Raw genomic sequence first — 22,500 nt, forward strand, 5'->3', positions numbered from 1 at the left:
TACCAGAGGATTGTAATTAATTGTTTTAATCGTATATAATTTAAAGTTAAATTAATTTTAATTTTGCTATAATAATACAAGGAGCTGCTAATCATTTCAGTAATATATAATATATCCTGTCTAGTAGAAACCAGATAGATTTTAAGCTAGTAATTTTTATTGTCTTTGCTTATAAGCATCGGATCGTTCAGCACAGTTTGTCGATAAGACGAAATCAAGTGTAGCCTCTTTAGAGTTCACATGTCACATTTCCGCATGAGTTGCCACGTATACTCTTTTCCATCCAAACATTTCTATCTCTTTTTTTCATTCACGTTCACTTTCATTTCGGTCACATCGTCTTCACTGTCGTACTCTAACGTCCATTCTAACCTTTCCTATCATCTCTTCTCTTGACGACCGACGTTGACCACCAGGTGTCCGCACAGACGGCGTGGCGACTACCACGGCGGCGAACACTGCGACTACACCGTCCGCACACGGCTCCGCTAACAAGCTAAATGTACACGCCAAGGAGTTCACGATGGCCAAGCCCGCTGACCTGCATAATAGGTGAGTTAGCTTGATACCATATTGTGTTTTATTTGTTGTTAAATGTTCTTGTTTTTTATAATGACCACTATTGAGTTCTTAAGTCTTGTTCAGTTAATATTTACATCATATTCTGATTATTACTACAGAGTTCAGTGGCACAGTTATATATTGCCTTTTGGCGTATTGTCAAATATTATATATACTAAACACTCAAAGGCAATGAGATTTATAGAGACAATTTTACTATGTTTATTAATATTTAATATTCCTAACAATACGACCAATATGACCTATAAATTAAAATTAAAGACTAGTTTATCATAGGAATGTCGTAATATTTTAAAATATGTATATGATATATATTACATATGTAATGTTAAATAATCAAAAGTGTTAAAAACATTCGTTTTGAAAATGAACATGACTTCTTAAATGTTAAAAATATATTATTAATATACATACTATGTAACATCATTAGTAGTACAACATCATAAGTAATATAAAAAAAATGCGGCATCCATATAAAACTATATTAAGCTGCGATAACCTAGAATGAGAAGTAATTCTTTATAGTAGAAAGCGAACGTTACGGCTGTAGCGAGCAGCCCTTAAACGTCCTTACCGTCGTTTACGTTACAAATCTCTTATGATGTCATATGTTTGGACGTGCAGAAGAGTCGTAAATATGTAGGTAGACGATTACTAACCCTACTTCAGAGAAGCCAAAAATATGAATCGAAGGCCTTGACATTATTCGATTAAGCCATTTTGGAGACGATATAACCAAAATGTACGTATATTAAATAAAAAAGTCAAACTTGATTCACATAGATTAATAAAAACTTTTGGTTTGCGTACACAGTTTGTGCACATGTAGCAAATAGTCGAAACTTTATAGACTGAAGACAGTCAGAATCACTGAAATCAACGTCGTTGGCACCCGTCCAGATGTATCAAAAATGTTGAAGATAGTTTACGCGATTTCCGTTCATGCTGAAGCGTAGGTGCGTAGTATCAATTTGTAAGCGATTTTGTTATCACTTTGTTCTCGGCTGCGGTGACGTGAGCACGCCCTCACGCCGACACCGCCCGAGCAGCGTGACGCTGGAACGCGCTAACTGCGCACGCGTCGCCCGTGCCTCTGGGGAGACACGCGGTCTTCCCAAACGAACGCGACCAAACAAAGCCGAACAAATCGCGAACGCATTCGAACGAAAATTAAAAATAAACTAATTTTTTAATAGCACAATTTCTTATCGTCACCATTTGCATTCAACTGAAGGATATATATAAACTACATTCGTTAATTTGGTCGAAAGTTGAGATAATTGTTTAAGGTAAAATAGAACGGTTTTATCGCGAAATACTGTCAAGTTTACTTAAAGATTCACAAAGCTATTGTTCGTAAAGCTAATTGTAATAAATTCAAGTGACGTGTTGTAAGCTGTAAACAAACATTTTTTATCTAAATTCTTGTTATAACAGTTACAGTAGTGACTTGGAATCGAGGTGATTGTTGCATATCTAGGAGAGTACTTAGTGAATCTGTATCATAATGGTTCGCGGGCGATATTCGACGTCGGATATGTGAGTAAAAACTCTTTTTATGCAGTGAATTTAGTGGAAAGAGTAATTTTACGTGAAGTACTGTATTAAAACTGCAAAATCATGTAATTTTGTTCTAATGAAACAAAGTTCAATTCCCGTTTAAGAGATAATTACATGGATTTTATTGATTTTGACAATGAAATCTAAATCTATTCATCTTAAGTCATCCTTACTTGCGGGTAACCGTCTCGTGTTTCCGCCCACATATTTCTGTTATTATGTGATTCATGCAGTCGCATGTTTAATGCTTAAAGTATTAGGAAAATTGACCAATTTATCTCGAGAGACACTTAACATTCTTTGTCAGTTTCTTTTGTTGCTATACGATTACTGGGTTTGTTCTCGCTGCTCAGACTTGAACGAACCAATATCAGCATGCGGCATGAATTTAACATTAAGTATTTTTTTATTTTACAATTTCCTTATTGTTTTGAGGGTTTGTCGGCGTTATTTGCTGGCCCGAAGACAAGGTTTTTCTGAAGTTTGAATGGTTTTTAAAGTACGTGTAAACAACACTTTCTTATGAGAACACTGTCTTGTTTACACATATGTAATTTTAGCATAGTTATAATGGTCATTGTAGCCGCTTTAACGGGTCCATTTAAACGAATACGAATTTAAAATTTATTTATAGTATTGTATTTTTTAATGCTTATAACTACTTTTTATAATAATTATGCAAAAGGCCTTGTTCATAGTAAATATTCTAATAAGGCTTCGTACAGGGCTTACCTGGTGAAGCACCACCCACTCATCAATTATTCTAGAGCCAAACAAAGTCTAAGGGCACCGCCACCCATTATATAAATCAAATTAAATGTCAGATGTTATGCATCTTGTTCTGTCTGTGATCATAATACGGGCTACTTTGAATGGTTTTATAATATTATATAATAATATGTATGACAGCAGAATAACTAACACGATAAAATAGTAATAATAACAGTTGAAAATACTCATACAGGCTTCCTTAAAATATTTATTCGAAAATAACTGTGTTTATTAAGTATTGGTCTAGTGTGCAAAGTTTTTTCAACGAACAGTAATATAATTATTTGCATAAGAGCTGCTCTGTCTGAGATCAGTCAGTCGCTAATTCACACCGAAGAGTTCACGCTTGTGATTCAGTGTTGAGGTAATTCTATCTGATGCTATAGTATTACCTACAGCGCAGATACATGTCTCTATCGATATTGTATGTGAGTTTAACTCGCTGTGATATAAATACTTTTTGTAACAATTTTGTTATTACTCTCGATTAGTCATTAGTATCTAGAGTAAGACATCAATGTTTATTAGTATGATGTTGATATTCGTTTTTCAGCGCAATTTACATAAATCCTATTTTACTTAGGGCGTAGAAGTTTAGGAACTGTTTTAAAAAGGTAGGTAGGTAGGTTTTTTAAAAGGATAATAATGCATATTTTTGTTTTATTCAATAAAATGAAATTAATACGTCATAAAATAATACAACAGACATAACAATCCAATAACAGTTTCTGGTTATAATGTTACATACACACAATTTTAACAAGATTTATAATAAAGGAATAAATACTGAATTAACTTTAATACTTTTTTGTAAACACTCGAAGTCAAACGGTGCGTATCAAACGTAGTGTAACACATTCAACCAATCGGCAATTCGAAACTAATGTTTATTTACAAACAATAAAATAAAATATGCTTTATTTATTTCAATGAAGAATGAGGTTTTTAATCGACACATTGGCGCATTACCGTAAATGTTTACTACGAACAGGTTTTTATCGCACGTCTGGGAACTAAATTTATAAATTTTATAAATTTATAAATTTATAAATTTACTAATAATAAGACTAAAGAGTTTGTAACAAACTCAGAAGTGGAATTGTTGAAAACCTACAAAACCTTGTATTGTCTAGAAACAGATTACGCTAATTGCATTATTTAACACTTGAATTATTTTTACGAAAACCTTGAATCTGGAAATAGGGCTTCGAACGTTTGACGCATTTTGATTTGGCATTCAAACCGAACACTACTTTGCCGATATCCTGTTATAATCTTGATTTTCGTCGATATTTATTTCAACATTGTCGGTAAAGATTGCTGGATGACTTCCAATTTGCTTAATAGGTTGTTTCATCGCTACACTCTTCCATTGATTACTTTAATAGACTAATTTCGTCTTTATTGCTAGATATAGGGTTGTATGAACAATGAACGCAGTGCAAGTACGCTTTCATAATGATTTAAATATGTTATTGAATTCTTTTCTTTATTGGTCTATTAGCAAACCCGTCAGAATAAATACCGCCTCCTTGTCCTTTCTTTTGGAAATAAAAAATAGTGAGTTAGTTACTTTACAGGGACAAGGAGTATGATATGATAGATACCGTGACTGGCGGCGTATTACCGTCGCAAGGCATTTCTATGATATGAGGTTGTCTCGTTTAAGATGCCATTAAATGTCACTCAGCTTTCCTATTTATAAAAAGGCTAAAAGTGAAATTAAATATCAACCTTTATTTCTTATAAATTTGATATATCATTGAAATATTTTAGCTCAGTGCAAATTTCAGTTCCAGCGCATGCTATGAACAATAGAGAGTTGGACAGGACACGCCACTTGTCCTCATTTTACACCTCACCACGCATTGCGCAGGCGCACTTGATACAGTTTACAAATGCGGGCCAGAAATAATAATCGTATCTTTATCGAAATGTATAACGAATTTAATAATTGTAAACATATTTTTATTCCGTTTTTAATATACATATTTAAAATTCATTAACGTCGGTTTAAAATTTTACATTCGTCTTAAGAAATAACACTAATTGTAGTATTCTGAACTTAGTATTAACATTGCACAAAACTCATCGAGCAATAACGTTTTAATCGTTATTAAATAAGAAGATATGACACTAGACGGATCTATCCTCATGCTATACTTTGGATTAGTCTCATAATAAAATTGTAATAAACTGCGGTTTTGCTTGTAATCGTTTGGCGAATGTTTTGTGAAACGCTGTTTTCTCTTTCTGTCATCTATGATTTGACATTTGAGAAGAAGATATCGTTGTTTCTAATCAGACCTTATACAATATACATTAATTTAACTTGGAGGGGCGCGCCTTCGTGAGTGAATGCATATAATATATTAATGACGGTACTGCAAAATAACATTTAAAAATAAAAAAATGTAATTAAATTACTCAATTCGGTTTGTCCGCGCTTGGGCACGTTATTTTTCATCATCGTCAAATTGTATGGTGCCAAATATCCGTTTAATTGCCCGCGTGTTATATAGTACAATTAGGTACGTACTTGCGCACGATTCGATGTCCTTAACCGTCGAACTAACGTGTGATGAGCATACCTTTATAATAATCGTATTGTCTACTTAGCTTCCTGTTGTTTTTAATTTGTATGATTATAAAAGATACACAATGAGGATACATGTACAAGTAGTTTGACATGACATCCACCTTTAAAATATGATTCCATTAGTACGGACTACTGGAACGCCGATTATTCAGAAATGCTAGAGCTGATAAGTTTCACGATTCCTAATATACGGTTCTTATATTTATCGATTCATTTTTTCTTTCAGTTCTTACGTCAAATATATACCTACTGCATTTTTATTGCGACACTTTTGAATTCCTCGTAGACAATTTTGACATCACTAAGCAAACAGAAAATTGTAAACATTAGTTAATCGCTACCGACGTTTCCTGTAAACGAGTGGTTCTAGTGTGCTGGATTAACGTTTCATATAAAAAAATATATTACTTGTGGTAGGCCTTATGCAAGTCCATCTGAGTAGGTACCATCCACTCATGAGATAATCTACCAAACAGCAATACTTAATATTGTTTTGAAGGCTGAGTAAGTCAGTGTAACTATAGGCACAAGGGACCTTAACTCCCAGGGTTGGTGGCGCATTGATTTGATGAAGGGAATGGATATTATTTCTTACTGCGCCGATGTTCCCTTACTATCAGGTGCTCCAACAACGCGTCCGCCCACCTATTACATAAAAAAAAAATTGTAAACGTAAATCGCAATAATTCTCTAATCCGTATTTGAAAGGCATCGTTTCTTTATTACAGTAGCCCGGCATAAATAAATATCAAAGCGGCGAACCTCGTTTCGGATTACCATTTGTACCGGCCGAAAGGGCGAATGCACGTAGTCCATTGTTTGCCGTATTAATATATTGTTGCCGTCGAATAATTAATTAGCTTGCAAGCAGTTGGCAAGCGTAACCGACTGGCGTCACGATTGCTATATGGTTACAGGAACCATTACAACTATATACTATTTTGATTGGTTAATATCTGGTTATTTAATCAGATTCATTTTATTAAAACCATAAAACAAATATGCGTAATTGATAAGGACTGTGATACAATGATATAAATTTATTATTAAGTAAGCAATCAATGAAACTAGCAAATCAATATATATATATATATATATATATATATATATATATATATATATAAAGCATTATAAATTATTTATATATATCATTATTGATATCGGCGTTTTTACAAAATTAACATTAAAACAAGATTACCAACAGTAGGCTATAACAGTGTTATACACCATTAAAATAATTTACAACAATACAATCGATTATTAAATCAAACGATAACAGTTACTTTCGCATTTATAGTATGGATCAATTATTTAAAAAAAAAACTCGTAATACAAATACTACTGCTTCAGTGCCTTCATTAAAAGTTTCTTAAAACTATTGAGGTTTCGGCTGAAAATGTCGATGTTATGGGAATTGATATTATTGAAGGTCTCATGTTGAATGTCTCCTGCGAAACTTCGCGTTTATTCAATAGATTTTTTAGAAATTTCGAATCGTATAACAGTTTTTATTTAGATTTAATTTCATTGTAAACTGCAAGACACTACAAAATTTTGCACGAAAATTTTCATAATTTTAAAATGAAAATAATAATGTCAAAAATAGAGAACATTAGTTCACTTAGAATTCGAGTTTGTCGAAAAAAAATAATATTTTATTTTTGTTTACGTTTTTAATTTTTTTTATATACATCCATAGCGCCCTTCTCTAAGCGGCCAGTAATTTTTTTCAAAATATTTTTTTTTGTTAATTCGTAACAATTTAGTAAAATGCCATCAAGAGTCCTTTTTAATTTTCTGCACACCTACGGCTGGAGCTCTTCAAAATGAGACCATAACCGTTTTTTTATGTGCAGCTATCGTCCCATAATCACTGGGACAAAAATCGGCTTACGCTATTAATATATATAAAATGTCTTCGATACATAGTCATGACATGTACATAAGTGATTGCGACCAACATACGCTTTAGCCTGCGATAGTCGTTATTATGTTGATTGTTATCTCGAATACAATCCCACTGAGATAGCAACGTTCTCTCGTTAAAACAATACAATAGTGGTACGATGAACGTGAGAATAAATAAGGAAATTACTTTTAAAATAAATACGTTGGTAACTTATTTGATGAGTTTTATAACATTTTTTGTAACAACTCTCATGACCATATTTTTTTTTTACGTACGGCTGTTTAAGTTTAATATTATACCACCAACATTAAAACAAATGTCTACTAACAAAAATAGTTATTTACTGCTGCTTTATTATATATATATATTTAACATTTCTTATCTTCTGAAATATCCTAATCCTAAATCCTATCCTTCTAATATACATATATATTATATTGCTGATAACATTCCGATGTGCCGTTTCAGGTCGGCAGTAGGCGTGGGTTTCACAAGCGTGGGGCTGCAGCACTCGCGGTCGGCTGTGCTGCACGCGCAGGTGCCGCCGCACTACCGGCCCGTGATGCCGCCGCACGCGCTGCTCAACAGCGCCTCGAGCGGAAATGTGCCGCATGCCACGGTAAGCCTTGACTATTTAATTGTAAACATTTAAAAAGTAGACCTCATAAAAAAAAAATAAAGTTTTAAGTCTAACTTATGTACTCGAAATTCTAGAAAACAAACATTTCAGAAATATATAACAATTCAAATATAACTAAAAGTAGCAATAATATTTTTAAATACAATTGTATCAGAAAAGTAATCTATGAAACATGTCACAGATGTGAATCTGTTAATATTTACTGTCACCGTTACCTGTGAGATATCTTCATGATGACTCTTGACTTTCCAGGGCGGCCCTCGTGTACATTTCAAGTTACAGCCTCAACAGTTGATGTCCGAGAAAAAGAAGTCACCACCGTCTTCCCTAACAAACGGCAATGGCAAGAGCGTCAGGCCTCAGTCCTTTGCACCAGGATTAAAACGATCTAAATCTTTGACGTCAGCAGACACTCTTGCCAGTGGTATGGCAGCTTTGGGTCTGGCAGCGGACGCAGGAGATCTTGGCAACTTTCCGCCTGAGATACAAGAGTGCATTGACAAGGCACTGGAAGGTGAGAATAACGGTGTGTAACCTAATTTTTTTATTCGTTCGTCTCCAGCACGGTGGAGGATTGTGGTGTAATGGTTGGTAGAACTGCAGGTCTGTAAAAAAATTGGGTAAATTTACACTTCGCTTGACATAGGATTAAATCTTCAAATTATAAATTAGCTTGTCTAAATTTGAGAAGTTCACAGAGAACGGCTATCTTTACAAATAAATTACATTCTGGAGTTTCTTTTTGGGCATTAGTAACATCAGCGTACATGTTTTTTGGTGATGGAGTTAAATTAGAATATCGAAATTAAAAAAGATTTAAAAAACACGATGTAAATACGCAATACTCGATTAAATTCTAGGATAGCTTTTGAGCACCATATATTTTATGCTTAAATCAACGTATCATATTGTTCCGTTGGGTTTACCGATGTCGCTTTGTACAGGCACGTCAGGGTGGGTGGGTATCCTGTTATTAGTTATTTCGCCGCCAAAACCGCTACAAATTTGATTACTTTGTCTCAGTTTGAATGACGAAGTCAGCCAGTGTAATTTGCACAAGGGACATAACATTTTAGATATCGACGTTTTGTAGCGGAGCAGCTTGGTGTCAAATAGTCTCAGTGGTTTATATCTCATAGTGTCTATTTATAATTGGCCCATTTGCTTCATCATTGTTGTAAAATAAATAAATAAAAATATATATATATATATATGTAATAAATTATATGTGACTGTATCCGTTTTACTTCGAGAAAGATAGTTTCACATAAAGATAGCTTCGACAGTAATACAGTTGGCATAGTATGATGTCGAAAGCAAAATAATTGAACTTGTTAAAAACAAAAACACTAAGATTCAATTGTCTCGAGTTTTAATGTGTTATGTAATTATATTACAATTGATTCTTGACATGATATAGGCACCTAATGCAACATTAAGAGAACCTTTATCTCTAATCTATTAAAATGGTCTCAGAAAATGAACTAATGAACAAAAGGTAAAAAATGATAATTGAAGTCAAATATGTAAGGAGTTTCATCAGAGATTGAAACAAACAAATCACTTTATCGAACTAGTATTTTACACGATAACTTCTTTTGTTAACTTTGACAACGCCACTCTATCGGTATAATGGCAAACACTTTGCTCGGACGCAAACTCGGATAGTCGGTCAAGTGGCAAGAATCGAGCGCCGTGTGCCCGCAGACCCGAACGCGGTGTGCGCGCGCACGCTGATGGACGCCGTGGGGCACCTGGTGTCGCGCGCCGTGGAGTCGCCGCGCTACGCGCTGCCGGCCGCGCGCCGCTGCATCGCCGTCGTCGAGCGCGAGCAGACCGAGACCTTCCTCGAGTCGCTGCTCAACACGTGCCAGCAGTGGTACCACGACCGGGACAAGGTGCCGCCTAACATTCACTATTCTACCTGCTAGTTGGTGGGGGGGCTCTGTGCCAGTCCGTCTGGAAATTTACCACCCACTCATAATTTATTATACCGCCAAGTAGCATAGTTGTGTTCCGGTTTGTAGGGTTGAATGAGCCAGTCTTACTATAGGCACAAGGGGCGTGACACCTCAGTTCCCAAGATTAGTGGTGGTAAGAAATCGGTAAAATTTCAGAGGCACTGACGTCTGTGTGCTGTGGTGACTACTTACCATCGGGTAGTACAATTGCCCGTCAACCTACCGATGCTATAAAATAAAATAAATACTTATTGTCAAGAACAACTTAGATTTAAAAAGAACTCGCAAAAGAAAACAATATTGTCTTATCGCTCACATCAAAAGAAATACATACTTATGATGTATACACGTTCCAGCTGCTTGGAACGATCGTGGGTGGAGGGCGACCTCGGCTGATGGCGTTCCTGTCCTTCCTGCTGGAGATGTACTGCCAGCTGCGGCGCCGCGCGATCCAGCGTCGCGGACACAGCGCGCCCGGACACGTGCTGCTCGCTCTCATCTGCAAGTGCTGCGAGGACTGCATCCGCCAGCCCGTGCCCTCCCCCAGCGACGTGAGTACAATATGGGTTTCGCTCTCGCCTGCATGTGCTACGAGGACTACATTCACCAGCCCGCTCCCTCTCAACGTTAGAGTTTGGGGCAAAGAAATACCTCTTCAAAATTCCATTCTTCATATTATTGAAGATGGAGTCCATGGATGGTCCGTGGATGTCCAAGGATGGGGCCTCGAAAAATTCCATAATAAGCATCTCTAGAATAAGCTAAATAATATGTGGAAAGCTCCTAATTTCTGTAGTCACCGCTTATCATTTGTATTTTAACGTCAAACCGCAATACTGAGTATTGTTGTGTTCTGGTTTGAAATGAGCCAGTGTAACGTGTTGATGACGCTTTTGCGATGCGAGGGATGATTAAGATTTCTTGCAGCGCCAACGTCTACAGCGGTGGCTACTATCGGGTGTTCTATTTACCAGTCTGCACGTACTTGAAATAAATAATAATAATAAACATTAAAATCCTCCAAGACTTAATGTCGTGTATCAACATGATTGTTACCGACTAGATAATTAAGGATATAACTATAAAGAATAAAACCGTAATTATTTAATTTATAAATAAGGATGGTCAATCGTACAATCTAGTTATTTGTACGCTTTAGACTAATGAACGCTAAAGTCGAAAGTCAAAGTCAAAGTCAAAAATCTTTATTATAACATATAATATACACATATATTATCTTTATTCAATATATACATATATATAGTGTTTACACTTGCTTATTGATAGTCAAAAATCTACCACCGGTTCGGAATTTAGCTCCTCGGACCAGAGAAGAACCGGCGAAAGAAACTCAGCAGGATATATTTTTTCTTTTTTACCATTTTGCATGTACAATGATAATTATATTTTAGTTATTTGAATCTATGTGTATACATTTTTCCACTGGAAAAATTGTCAATACATTAATGTCGATAATTATCGATATAAACAACATATATATTTAGATGGAAGAGATTTATTTATATCTCTTCTATTTCTATCTTTGGAATATTAAAAATATGGTACCATAATCTATAGTAAATTGTCAGGAAATTTAAATAATCATTAGGGGATACTGTGATGCTGAACTCGAAGCGCATATTTATTAGAAAAAAGTGAAGTGAAGTGAAACTTTTAAATACATTTTAATTGTAAAACGAATGAATGAATAATAAAATGAAGATTTAACCTCTTGTTAACCTGTACGCAACAGACGGAGAACCTGTTCTTCGTGCTGACGTACATCGGGCGGGACCTGGAGACGCAGCTGCCGGGCGACCTGGAGCGGCTGCTGACGGCGGTGCGCGACGCCTTCATCAACACGGCGGCCGCGCCCTCCATCCGCCGCACGCTGCTGCAGCTCATCGAGCTGCACGCGTCGCGCTGGCAGCTGCCGGGCTGCGCCGTGCTCTACTACTACCCCTCCTCCAAGTAGGCGTCTGGCTTCACAAGGGGGGAGAGAGACAAACGTCTTGAGCCTTGCGAGTAGAAATGGTCTGAGAAAGTTCATTATTTACCGCTCAGTTCAGATTTTGTTGAAATTTCCCCCCTCGTGTATAAATTTGGATAAGTCTCCATATGCATACTGTGGCCCGCGAGGGTGCCGTAGGTAACTTTTCACCGCACGGTGAAGACTTTTATACATTCTTATTGATTAGCTCTTAAGGACATGTTAAGTACATATCTCCTTGATAGAGTCATCGTGTATGCAAATTATAATAGTTTCACATTTCGTACAGGTTGAGGTCTCGGAGTCAATTATATTGTGGCTTTTTAGGTTATGTCGTTGTTTGAGTCTAGACGTATGTTTAAGATATTTCTGTTTATTAAATCAAAAGTATATTTAATGTTGATTGTGAACTTTTCGTAATATCTGTCGTTAAGTGCTTAAATTTTCGGTATTTTACTTTATTTAAATTAAAAATACAAACTAAATCCGTACTTGTAAAAATGTTTGTAAAGAGTATAGTGTAAAATTAGAAGTTCCTAAAGGTGTATTAATATAATAGTATAGTATTTAACAATTATTTCATATATCGAATTTTGTTGAAATATATGTAATTATGCGTTTTAGGAGGAGGGGTGCCGAGTGGTAGGGTGTCTGTGAGAGTATATAGTGCCTAAACAAAGGTTACAAGCATTTCTAAGATTGTTTGATTTCATTTCTTGTTCTATTGTAATGGTAGTGTTGCGTTAGTTGAGGTCGATAAAACTTATATCGTATCGTAAAACGTAGGCAATAGTTGCCATAAGCTCATCTTATGAAACAGTGCCTTTTAAATGCGGGCATCGTTTTTTCACTATGTTTTCTTTTTAAATATTTATTAACATTGTGAGAATACGAATATAGATGTAATTATACCTAATTTAAGGTTGATTTAATGAGCATTATATGCCTAAAAGTATTAAAGAGTACGTGTAAAATAAGTAGTTATTGACAAATTAACGGTGTACATTACTGTACGGTCTTCGCATAGTACTTCGTGCATTGTAATCCTTTGTCGTTTCTCTTTGCTAACATAGTGTTTTGCCATTTCTTTAGGCTGTAACAACCTAGCTCCTTTGCCTTTCTACCTTCGCTTTATTTGGTAGTTAAAAAAAAAATTAACATAGAATTTTATTGTCTATGGTAATAAACGTAACAAATTATTATGTTGCATAATTATGAAAATAATTATTAATTTTAAGAACAATTTAATATATTGTTGCCAGTTGCATAATTTGGTTTTGTTTTTATTTATAAATGCATAAAGATTTAGTAAGTTTGACTGATGTTTGCTAATATATATGCTTGTGATATAATTTAAATATAAGCTTTCTAAATCTTCTCTGTCCTAACCAAAGACTGTATCCATTTCGAGATTTCACTTGAATTAACTTATAGAGTAAAATTCGATTTTGTTGAAGCTGGACCAAATTGTCTCGTTTAGTGTTTCAGGCTCTGTGTATGTAGAGCCGTAGTGTATCGGCTTGTACATTCATTTAGAAATGTTGTAATTTTTCAGTGATTATTTACATGTTAGATGTAGAATTGTGTGATCAGTGTATCTAATGTTAAAACTAATAATAGTTTTAAGTGTTAGTTACATATGAATTATTATCAAAAGACCGTATTTTTTTTTATCTCATTATTACATTCATTTTTTTTAGGTTATGATAGTTCGTTTGTAAAAAAGAAAAAAATAAAAAAAATGGTGCTAACCACGTACGTACATTGGTGTATTATATTTATATCATTAATTGGATACGGGCAATGTTATTCAGTTGTATTTCTGTACCTTTGCAAAAACCAATAAAGTATAAAATTATATATACGAAATTTGTTTTATTTTATACACAAATAAATATCCCATAAAACATTTTATCATGTTATTATTGGAAGACTTTTTTTTTATGAAGGTAGCTAACCACCGCTCATGGACGTCTGCAACACCAGGTGGCTTGTAGGTGAGTTGCCGGCTTTAAAGGAATGTGTAGGCTCTTTTCTTGAAGATTCCTAAGTCGTATCGGTTCGGAATAACTGCCGGCGAAAGCTGGTTCTTAATGGAAGATAAGTCATCTGTAGCTCAACGCCGTGAAAGTTGGCATTTAAGAAGACCCAATAAGTCTGACCATGACCAATTTGATAGTTATTTCGCATTCTCTTCACTTACGCTCGCTTAAGCTTTGGTGGATTTAAGCGGGGAACAGATGTTTATATTTTCTAACGCTTACGCAGCGTCGAGACTAGGTATTACGGGATGATAAAAAACTATACTTTTGTGAGAGTGATCTTTTTCTAGATAGAGGTTAGTTTCGAATTGGCTCTTGGAAAGAAGCAAAATATACTGCGATGTATATGACGTAGTATGCTGGATAAACAATAATTTTTTTAAACGTCTCATAAACTACCTGACAAACTCAACGACCTTAAAGTGCCACTATTGTCTAAAGAAACTAAAGAAACGGTGTATACATTGGGATACATATATAAATAATGTGATAAATTTGAAAACAAAGTGAAAAAACTACAAAGGAAAATTGTCATACAAAATTGGCCCTGCAAAATTAATCCAAGGGATTATTTGATTAGAAAACGTGAATCTACTAAACTGAAGATTGTGCATTAATTAAATTGTGTTTCTAAAATTTTACTGGGTGATAGGGCTGTGTGAAGCCTGTGTGAAGCTGGGTAGATATCAGCAGATATTTTAACGTCAAACAGCAATACTAAGTATAGTCGTCTTCTAGTTTGAAGAGTGAGTGTGGCAGTGCCGATTAAGGTCACAAATAACATCTTAATTACCAAAACTAATAAACTAACTAAAACAAACTGGCTAATATTTTTTACAGCACTGGCCAAAAACTTAACTATTGGCTAAACAAGTTTAATAATGACGCCGAAAACCAATTGAAGTTACAAAATAATATGTGATCTGTAAAGGATTTTTTCCAAGGCTGTAATGGCCTAATGGCTAGAATGTTCTTCACGTTTGAGGAGCACATGCTCAATTTTCTGGAGAAAGCCGAGATTAGCTCAAATTAATTTAAAAATTTATTTACTTGGTTTCAACTACAACTCTATCTGATCTATTCGCCTATTTATCTAACAAAATCAGTATGATGTATGTACTCGTATTTTATATCTCAATAACAGTTATTAACAAATGACTACAGAAACCAATATATTTATAATAATCGATACCATTTAAATAACACGTGTAAAATATGAAATGCTTCTATATAAGTTCAAATAAGCTCTTGATCTCATTGCTTTATACTTAAACCAAAGAGTCCCATAAGTTTTCATTAATGGAATAAAATCTTCTGGATCTATGCTAAAAATGGGTGTTCCACAAGGGTCACTTTTGAGTCCTTTTCTATTTCTAGTATATATAAATGATCTTCCCTTTTAATGTTAAAGATTTTGTGATATAGTGTTGTTTACTGACGATACTTCACTGATTATTAAAATAGACAGGAAAAAACGAACTATGATCATATGAATATTCAAAACAAATCAGTTAGTTTATAATTCTCAAGAAAAAAATATATAGATTTTACCCTACCAAATGTTAGAAAGCAAAATGATAAAACATCATTAAACAGTGGCTGTCTACTACGATGTTTTTATGAATAGAATTGGATTCTAAACTTCAGTGGAGTCCTTACATATCATCCCAAAAAGGGCGGTTCAGCTCCGCAGCATACGCGGTTAGAAAAGTTAGACAACTAACTGATTCTGATACCGCTCGTCCAGTATATTTTGGTTATTTCCATAGTATTAGGTCCTTACATATGAAATGGGCGTTTTGTACGGGAGATTTTTATAAAATGTATTTAATTAATCAAAGTTTGCGCCATTGTTATCTATGTACTTTTGTCATCTCATAGGTAGTTCATTGATCCCTTTATTAAAAAAAACATTCGGGCGAGAATCAATATACTCTTTGAAGGCGGTTCGGACTGCCGCATCGGAGTTGAATTTTTTCCTTGTAAGAAGTTGTTTCAATTCCGGAATAAATAGTAATCTGTAGGAGCAAGGTCCGGGAAGTACGGTAGATGTCACAGGCATTCCAATTATAACTCATCTCAACTTGATGGTTTTTTGTTGTCCAGTGTGTCTTGCGTTGCCGTGAAGCAGCAGTTGCTAGCAGTTCTTCCTTCATGGTTTGCGGTTGCTGACAATAGATATCTGCCGTAATCGTTTGGCCAGATTTTAGAAAGCTGTAATGAACGACACCAGCTTAAGTTCATCAAACACTCACAAGTAACTTTTTCTAAGTCAATTTTCGTTTAGGGCATGATTTGGCTGGATCTCCAGGGTTCAGCCATTGCGACGAGCGCTTCCGATTATCGTACACTATCCACTTTACATCACAAGTAATGATTCGATTTAAAATCCCTCTATTATAGTGTCGGTTGAGCGAAGTAACATAGCAGTCGATGCGTGTTTGCAAGTTCTATTCACTCAATTCATGAGGTATCCATCGTCCATTTTTTGAACTTTTCCGATTTACTTTAAGTGGATTAATAAAGCCGAATATCAATAGCCGAAGCCTGCGGCTCTCCTTGAAATGCTTAGTGATGGATCCACTTCCACAATAACTTTTAATTCTTCATTTTTGAGGTTGGTTCTGAAAGTCGATATTACCAGAACGAAAACGTTGAAACCAAAAACAAACCTCATTAATCCATCGAGCTGTTTCTGCAGCACTGGTGCCACGGTAGAACTCGTACTCGTAAATATATCGATATTTCATATTTTCCATTTTACGTAAAGCGACGACAAAGAAAAAAATAATGAGGAAAAAAGTAAAATGTACCAACTAAATTCATTTATAAATTTGAATTTTGAATTCTTAACCAAAGAGGCGATATTTTAGATCAGTGTTCAGTACGACAAAACGCTTAGAGCTTCAATTAATAGTAAAAATAATTATACTAAACCAAAAAATTATACAAGGTATTAGCTATTAGGAAGCCAGGGGTATTAATTGCCACTGATGGTGACAATGACACTGACACTGACACTGCAAGAAATATAAAACACTCCTAGTAAGGAGTACCGTTAAATCCGTTAATGTGTTTGAAACAATGGGATTTAAGACGTGATACGCCTTGTGCATACAACTACACTGGGACACTTACCGTTTAAATTGGATCAATTATGGATCTATATAAGTGGTAATACTTACCCAGAAGGAGACAACCCCTTTCACGAGATGACTTGCGAGTTTTTTTTAAAGTGGCGACCAAAATATTATCATACTTTCTTTTATTGACAAAATATACTCTCTGTGTTCTTAAAAACTATTTGTTTCATTTTTATCATTAATATCGTTGTATGACAGATGAATGGAACAGAAATAATTGACGACTTGCAGAATCTCAGTTTTTCGCGCGCGGTTTCGTGATTTTTTTTAGATATATTGGTTTAGGTAGGTATACTGACTTTGGATTTCATTTTTCTTGAGCCTGAGATCGTCCAATGGCCAGAAGATGGATTCCTTAAATCTTTTACAGACTACTCACGTATGTACGAAAAAAATAATTATTAACTTAACTTTAATTAATTTACAAACATTTTTGTAACGCAAGGCTGTCAATGGTCGCCGACATCACCGATGCCTAACGATGCCACTGTATTCTTCACCTGGGCCAAAAATATTCGAATCAATGTGGCCTTCATAATCCATGTACGTATATAATATATGCGGATATATGGACCTGATAATAATTGATGTGAATGATTATCATCATCCATACACATTAGCACCGTAAGAAATATTAACCATTCCTTAAAACATCAATGGGCTCCCAACCTTGGTAAGTAATATCCCTTGTGCTTGTAGTTACACTGGCTCACTCACCGTTCAAACTGGAACACAACAATAGATACCTATTTTATTCAATGGAATTATTCCTATATCTACCTACTGTCTTTTACGGATTTAAATTCAGATATAGTATCCTATTTAATTGTAATACATTTGATTTACTTATTTATTATTAACTTAAAATACGTTAGTAAACGTATTCTGATGTACCAAAAGCAAAATATGCCAATTGCTTCATAGGTTACATATGACTTTAATGATAGCATCCCTAGTGTACATAAGACGTTATTTTGTACACTTCAGTAGTAAATAAGCATTAGCCTATTTTCTTACTGATTATAAATCTTACTCTTACCTATAATAATTAGTTTTATTATACCTAGTTATTTGTTATTACTTATATTATACTTGTAAAAGTATAAAATGTTCGAATCAAGTTGGCAAATTGTATACCATACCATAGATTTATATAGACTAAGCAAATGCAGTTAGTAAAAGCAATTGAAAGAAAAACATATTTACCTATAAATAATAATCGCAAAAATTTAGAATGTACCATTACTTAACCTATCTTCTAATGTATGACGACTTAAAATATTAATGTTTTATATACATAATTTACGCTGTTTAACGTGGTTGTTTTTAATACTATATTTAATTTATTTTTATGTTTGTAATTTTCAAATATAAAAATAATAAACGATTACGTGTCGGAACTTTATATTTTAAATGTGGCGCCTATAGCGTTTGATAACGTTCTGAAATGTCCAAATCAAAAATATTCTTAAATGAGACCATACGACTATTTTTTTTGCTTATTGTCTTACGTATTATTTTATTAACTTTTAAGGGGCTGATTTTTTCTACGAATTAAAATAATTTAAAATCAAACATTATTTTAAAACATTTAAATAGATGTTTAAAAGAAACGTTACGGAACGTACTGCTTTGTAATTGGTGGGACGTCTGTCAAACATTGGCCTCAAATGCTGCTAGCTTCGCACTAAAAGCCACAGCCCGCATTCATCTGTGGACGTGATTTGCTTTTGCTTTTGTATGTTGCGGTTTTCAGTTTGTTGATGAGTTCGGTACAAGGCGCTCGCTAGTTAAAGAATGTGACTTGTATAAAAAAAGGAAACGTGCTTCAGTGTTGTTTTCAGTGATAAAAATGACCTGATGTAATTGTCGTGCTTGATGGTGTCTAATAAGTGTTTTGTGTAAAATGGGTTTGATAACGTCGAGGGATCAGACAATGCTAGACGGGCCGGTCGGGACGACCAAGAGTCACCATGTACGGCAGCCGTCCACCAGGAATCGAACCAAGCCTCCGATGCCGGATAGAGATGAATTGGAGAGTCGATTCATCAAAGTTTTGGTATGTTAAAACAAAATTTACCGGCACTTTTGTTTACAAACACTACTAATTGTTTACGATTTGTACGACATTGTTAATAAACCGTCGTAACAATGTTTTTAAGTAAAGTTATTTTTTAATTAAACACTCAAAAGTTTGATTGACTTAAAATATCGCAAAATATTGGTTACGTTCTTTCATTGTTTACACTCATTGAGAACACACCCAGTCGTGTCTATGGCTATTAATTGGGCAAGTGCATGGTAGAAAACAAAGAAGATTCAACGTATCTAACAAACTGACCGTTTTTTATCTAAAACACGCTTATAAGAATTAATACAATAGTCATAGTGTATATATTTAAAAAAAAAAAAAACAAACTATTAGCGAAAAAAATAGAACGATAAGATTAATAACAATATTAAGCATATATTTTAAAATAATTAATTATAGTCATATAATGAATATGATACTGTACAATGTTAATAATAGTTAGACATTCAAAACACAGTCTTCCTGTTCCAACAGTGACTATTGTAGAATGTGTAGTATCCGTTTTCTATTCCAAATATCCTGCACAATATCTTATCAATGCATTTGATATAACATTGTTACTAGTGAATGAGAGTGCAACGGCATATTAAGATAACATCCGAATGTTTCATTTCCTGCTTTATCTATTCTGTTTGTCGGTGAATGAATTTCTTCACATGCAGTAATGTGATATTTTAAACACATTTTGCTCATCAATTAACAACACTTGTTTGAATAAGCTGCCTCAGGAGTCAAATGGATGGATTATTATAGGATGATAAATATAAAAAAATTTCACAATTTATCTTGTTAATGTTAAATTTTTTATTAATGGTAAACGAGAGTTGTCATCAAAATAAAATATTATTACTCCAAATGATCTTCTTATATATAGGTATTTATTCTTGCTATACATTTTATATTGATTGAATGTATGTTTCTGTTCACTCAAGAAACTTTTAAATATTTTTTCTTGTCTTTTTCGTTACTTTACACTTCATGGAGCATGGATATACTCTGATAGTAAAACATATTTGAGTAAGTTGCAAGAAAGGTTAAAAACTTCAGAAAATAAAATATATTAAATAATAATTCAAAACACATTTTAAAACATTCATACATAGGTATATATATATTTAAAATAAGTATTATCAATTATCAATCAATAAATATGTTTCATTATACGGGATATAAGTTGGTTTTTAAATAAGTACACTGTGTGAAGATATACTAAGTAAATTTACAAAATATTTTGCCATACTTAAGTGTCTTGTTAATAAAATTATATAATTGTAATTACTAGCCAGTACTGTGAATAATTTTTTTTCATTATGAAATTGATCTAATGTCTTAAGTACCTACTGTACAGACTTAAGACATTAGATCTTTTGAATGAAAATTTCTTATAAACACATAAAAAAAAACGATTAATTTTAATATTTGCATAGTAATAAAAGTAGTATTATATTACGATAATGTATTTTCCATAATAACAATAAAATACTCAAACATGAGTGTATAAGATGTTAAGTCATCGTCTAATTTTGGGTTGGCTATAAACAGGATAAATGTTATTTTGTACAAGCTTTCTGACATTAATAAGCAAATTGCAGTAAGTTGGTCATCCATGCGTCACATTTGTGAACTGTACATTAGGGTCAATAAGGGACCTTGGCTTTAATCACTCGGTATTTGTACTTTATACCAACTCTAGTTAAAATTCTATTCAAACTAATTTTTGGTAATGGACTTGAACATTCTTAAGTCATATCCACTAAAATTTACATTTATATTTATAATCCTAATGAATATTTTAAATATGAAGGAGAGTTTATTTGTTATTTTTTCACATGTTAACCAATCAACCAATCATTATCGAATTAGCATACACATTGTCAGGGGTACAGAAAGCATATAGGGTACCAAACACCTGCCCATACCTCTTCAACTCGTCAAGTGGGCGAAGCCGTGGGTAGAAACTAGTATATATGTTACCGGAAATGTATGAAATCTAGGAATTGTATACAATTCCTAGAAAATGTATGTAATTCGAAAAATCGCACGGAAATGTGTAAAATAAATTATATACAAGTTTCCTAAATAGCAATTGGAAATATAAAACATTTGAGATATCAATGGGTACGCGGGGATAGTGGGGCGAGGGCAGGGTATTGTTAACGAAAGTTTGACTTTATAAGAATAATATAAGTCGATTTTGTGATAAAAACATTTTTAAAGTTGTTGTCTCAACGAGTGCTTTAATAACAAAAATAATCTCATCTTAACAACGTGTTTTATTACAGAAAGCATTATTTTTATTTATTTCCTAATACGTTAATTACGTAGTATTATATTTATTAATTAGACAGTAGGTCAGGACGTTTTCACTCATACATGCTAGTTCAATACATGTAGTTAGTTTGGAAAATGACTTCATATCAACATTTTGTAAATAGAGTTATATCATTAACTACATCTTATAAGAAGTTAACAAGCTTTTAATTTAGACTTTTTTTACGCAAATGTGTTTTTTCATAAAACTTGTTAAACTCGAAGGAAATTACGTATGCCACCGCAGCAAAAAAAAATATCTGCGAATGCGCCAATATAAGTTAGGTTTTATTTTTTATTTAGTTATGATATTTTATATATATATATATATATATATATATATATATATATATATATTAAATTAATAAATAAAACTGCCTTTTTTTGCTACGGTGTCATTGATACGTAAGTATAAACTCGAAATATATACACCGTATAACAACACAGTTTGCGTAATAATTATAAGATATTGTTTTGTTCAGAAATAAGATTTAATTCTTCGCCATCGTTAACCTTAAGTAATCCACTGCATCATAATTAAGAACAAATAGAAATTCTCTAAATAATAAATCACAATGACATAACAAATTGTGTTAACTTTAACGTAAACCGATTTCCGATTGCAGAAACAATAGGGTCACAATATTGTGACAATGTTGTCAGAATTCGATTTTTCTGACTGACTCAGCGATAATGAGTCAATGCGACCTTGTGTACAGGGGCATTACTATTACGGTTGTAATTGATTGACCCTGCGGCAGCTTTATAAATGAGGTAAAATTTAACTAGAGATTTTTATTTATTAATAATTATACAATGTCTTTATTTATAATACAGCACTATTGCATTTAAATACTTAAATCCAAAGTTCCGATAACAACTTCGTCGACGTTTGAATCGC

At 33.7% G+C, this 22,500-nt stretch overlaps 2 protein-coding genes across 6 annotated transcripts in view; both read left to right on the plus strand.

The window, feature by feature from the left end:
• LOC125068438 (CBP80/20-dependent translation initiation factor) overlaps nt 1-13,876 on the plus strand; it is a 35,750-nt gene extending 21,874 nt beyond the window's left edge. For 2 of the 3 annotated variants that reach the window (XM_047677552.1, XM_047677554.1), the window contains 6 exons: nt 417-552; nt 7,890-8,040; nt 8,314-8,575; nt 9,769-9,959; nt 10,379-10,573; nt 11,776-13,876. In XM_047677552.1, coding sequence (XP_047533508.1) covers nt 417-552; nt 7,890-8,040; nt 8,314-8,575; nt 9,769-9,959; nt 10,379-10,573; nt 11,776-11,997 — 1,157 coding nt within the window. In that variant the 3' untranslated portion in view covers nt 11,998-13,876. The remainder of the gene's footprint in view (nt 1-416; nt 553-7,889; nt 8,041-8,313; nt 8,576-9,768; nt 9,960-10,378; nt 10,574-11,775) is intronic. The other variant, XM_047677553.1, reaches the window with a different exon arrangement.
• Nucleotides 13,877-18,904: 5,028 nt separating this feature from the next.
• The window catches only part of LOC125068001 (formin-like protein), a 77,166-nt gene continuing 73,570 nt past the window's right edge, over nt 18,905-22,500 (plus strand). For all 3 annotated transcript variants that reach the window (XM_047676932.1, XM_047676935.1, XM_047676933.1), the window contains exon 1: nt 18,905-19,256. In XM_047676932.1, coding sequence (XP_047532888.1) covers nt 19,104-19,256 — 153 coding nt within the window. In that variant the 5' untranslated portion in view covers nt 18,905-19,103. The remainder of the gene's footprint in view (nt 19,257-22,500) is intronic.

Source organism: Vanessa atalanta, chromosome 13, assembly GCF_905147765.1.
Source record: "Vanessa atalanta chromosome 13, ilVanAtal1.2, whole genome shotgun sequence".
NCBI lineage: Eukaryota > Metazoa > Arthropoda > Insecta > Lepidoptera > Nymphalidae > Vanessa > Vanessa atalanta.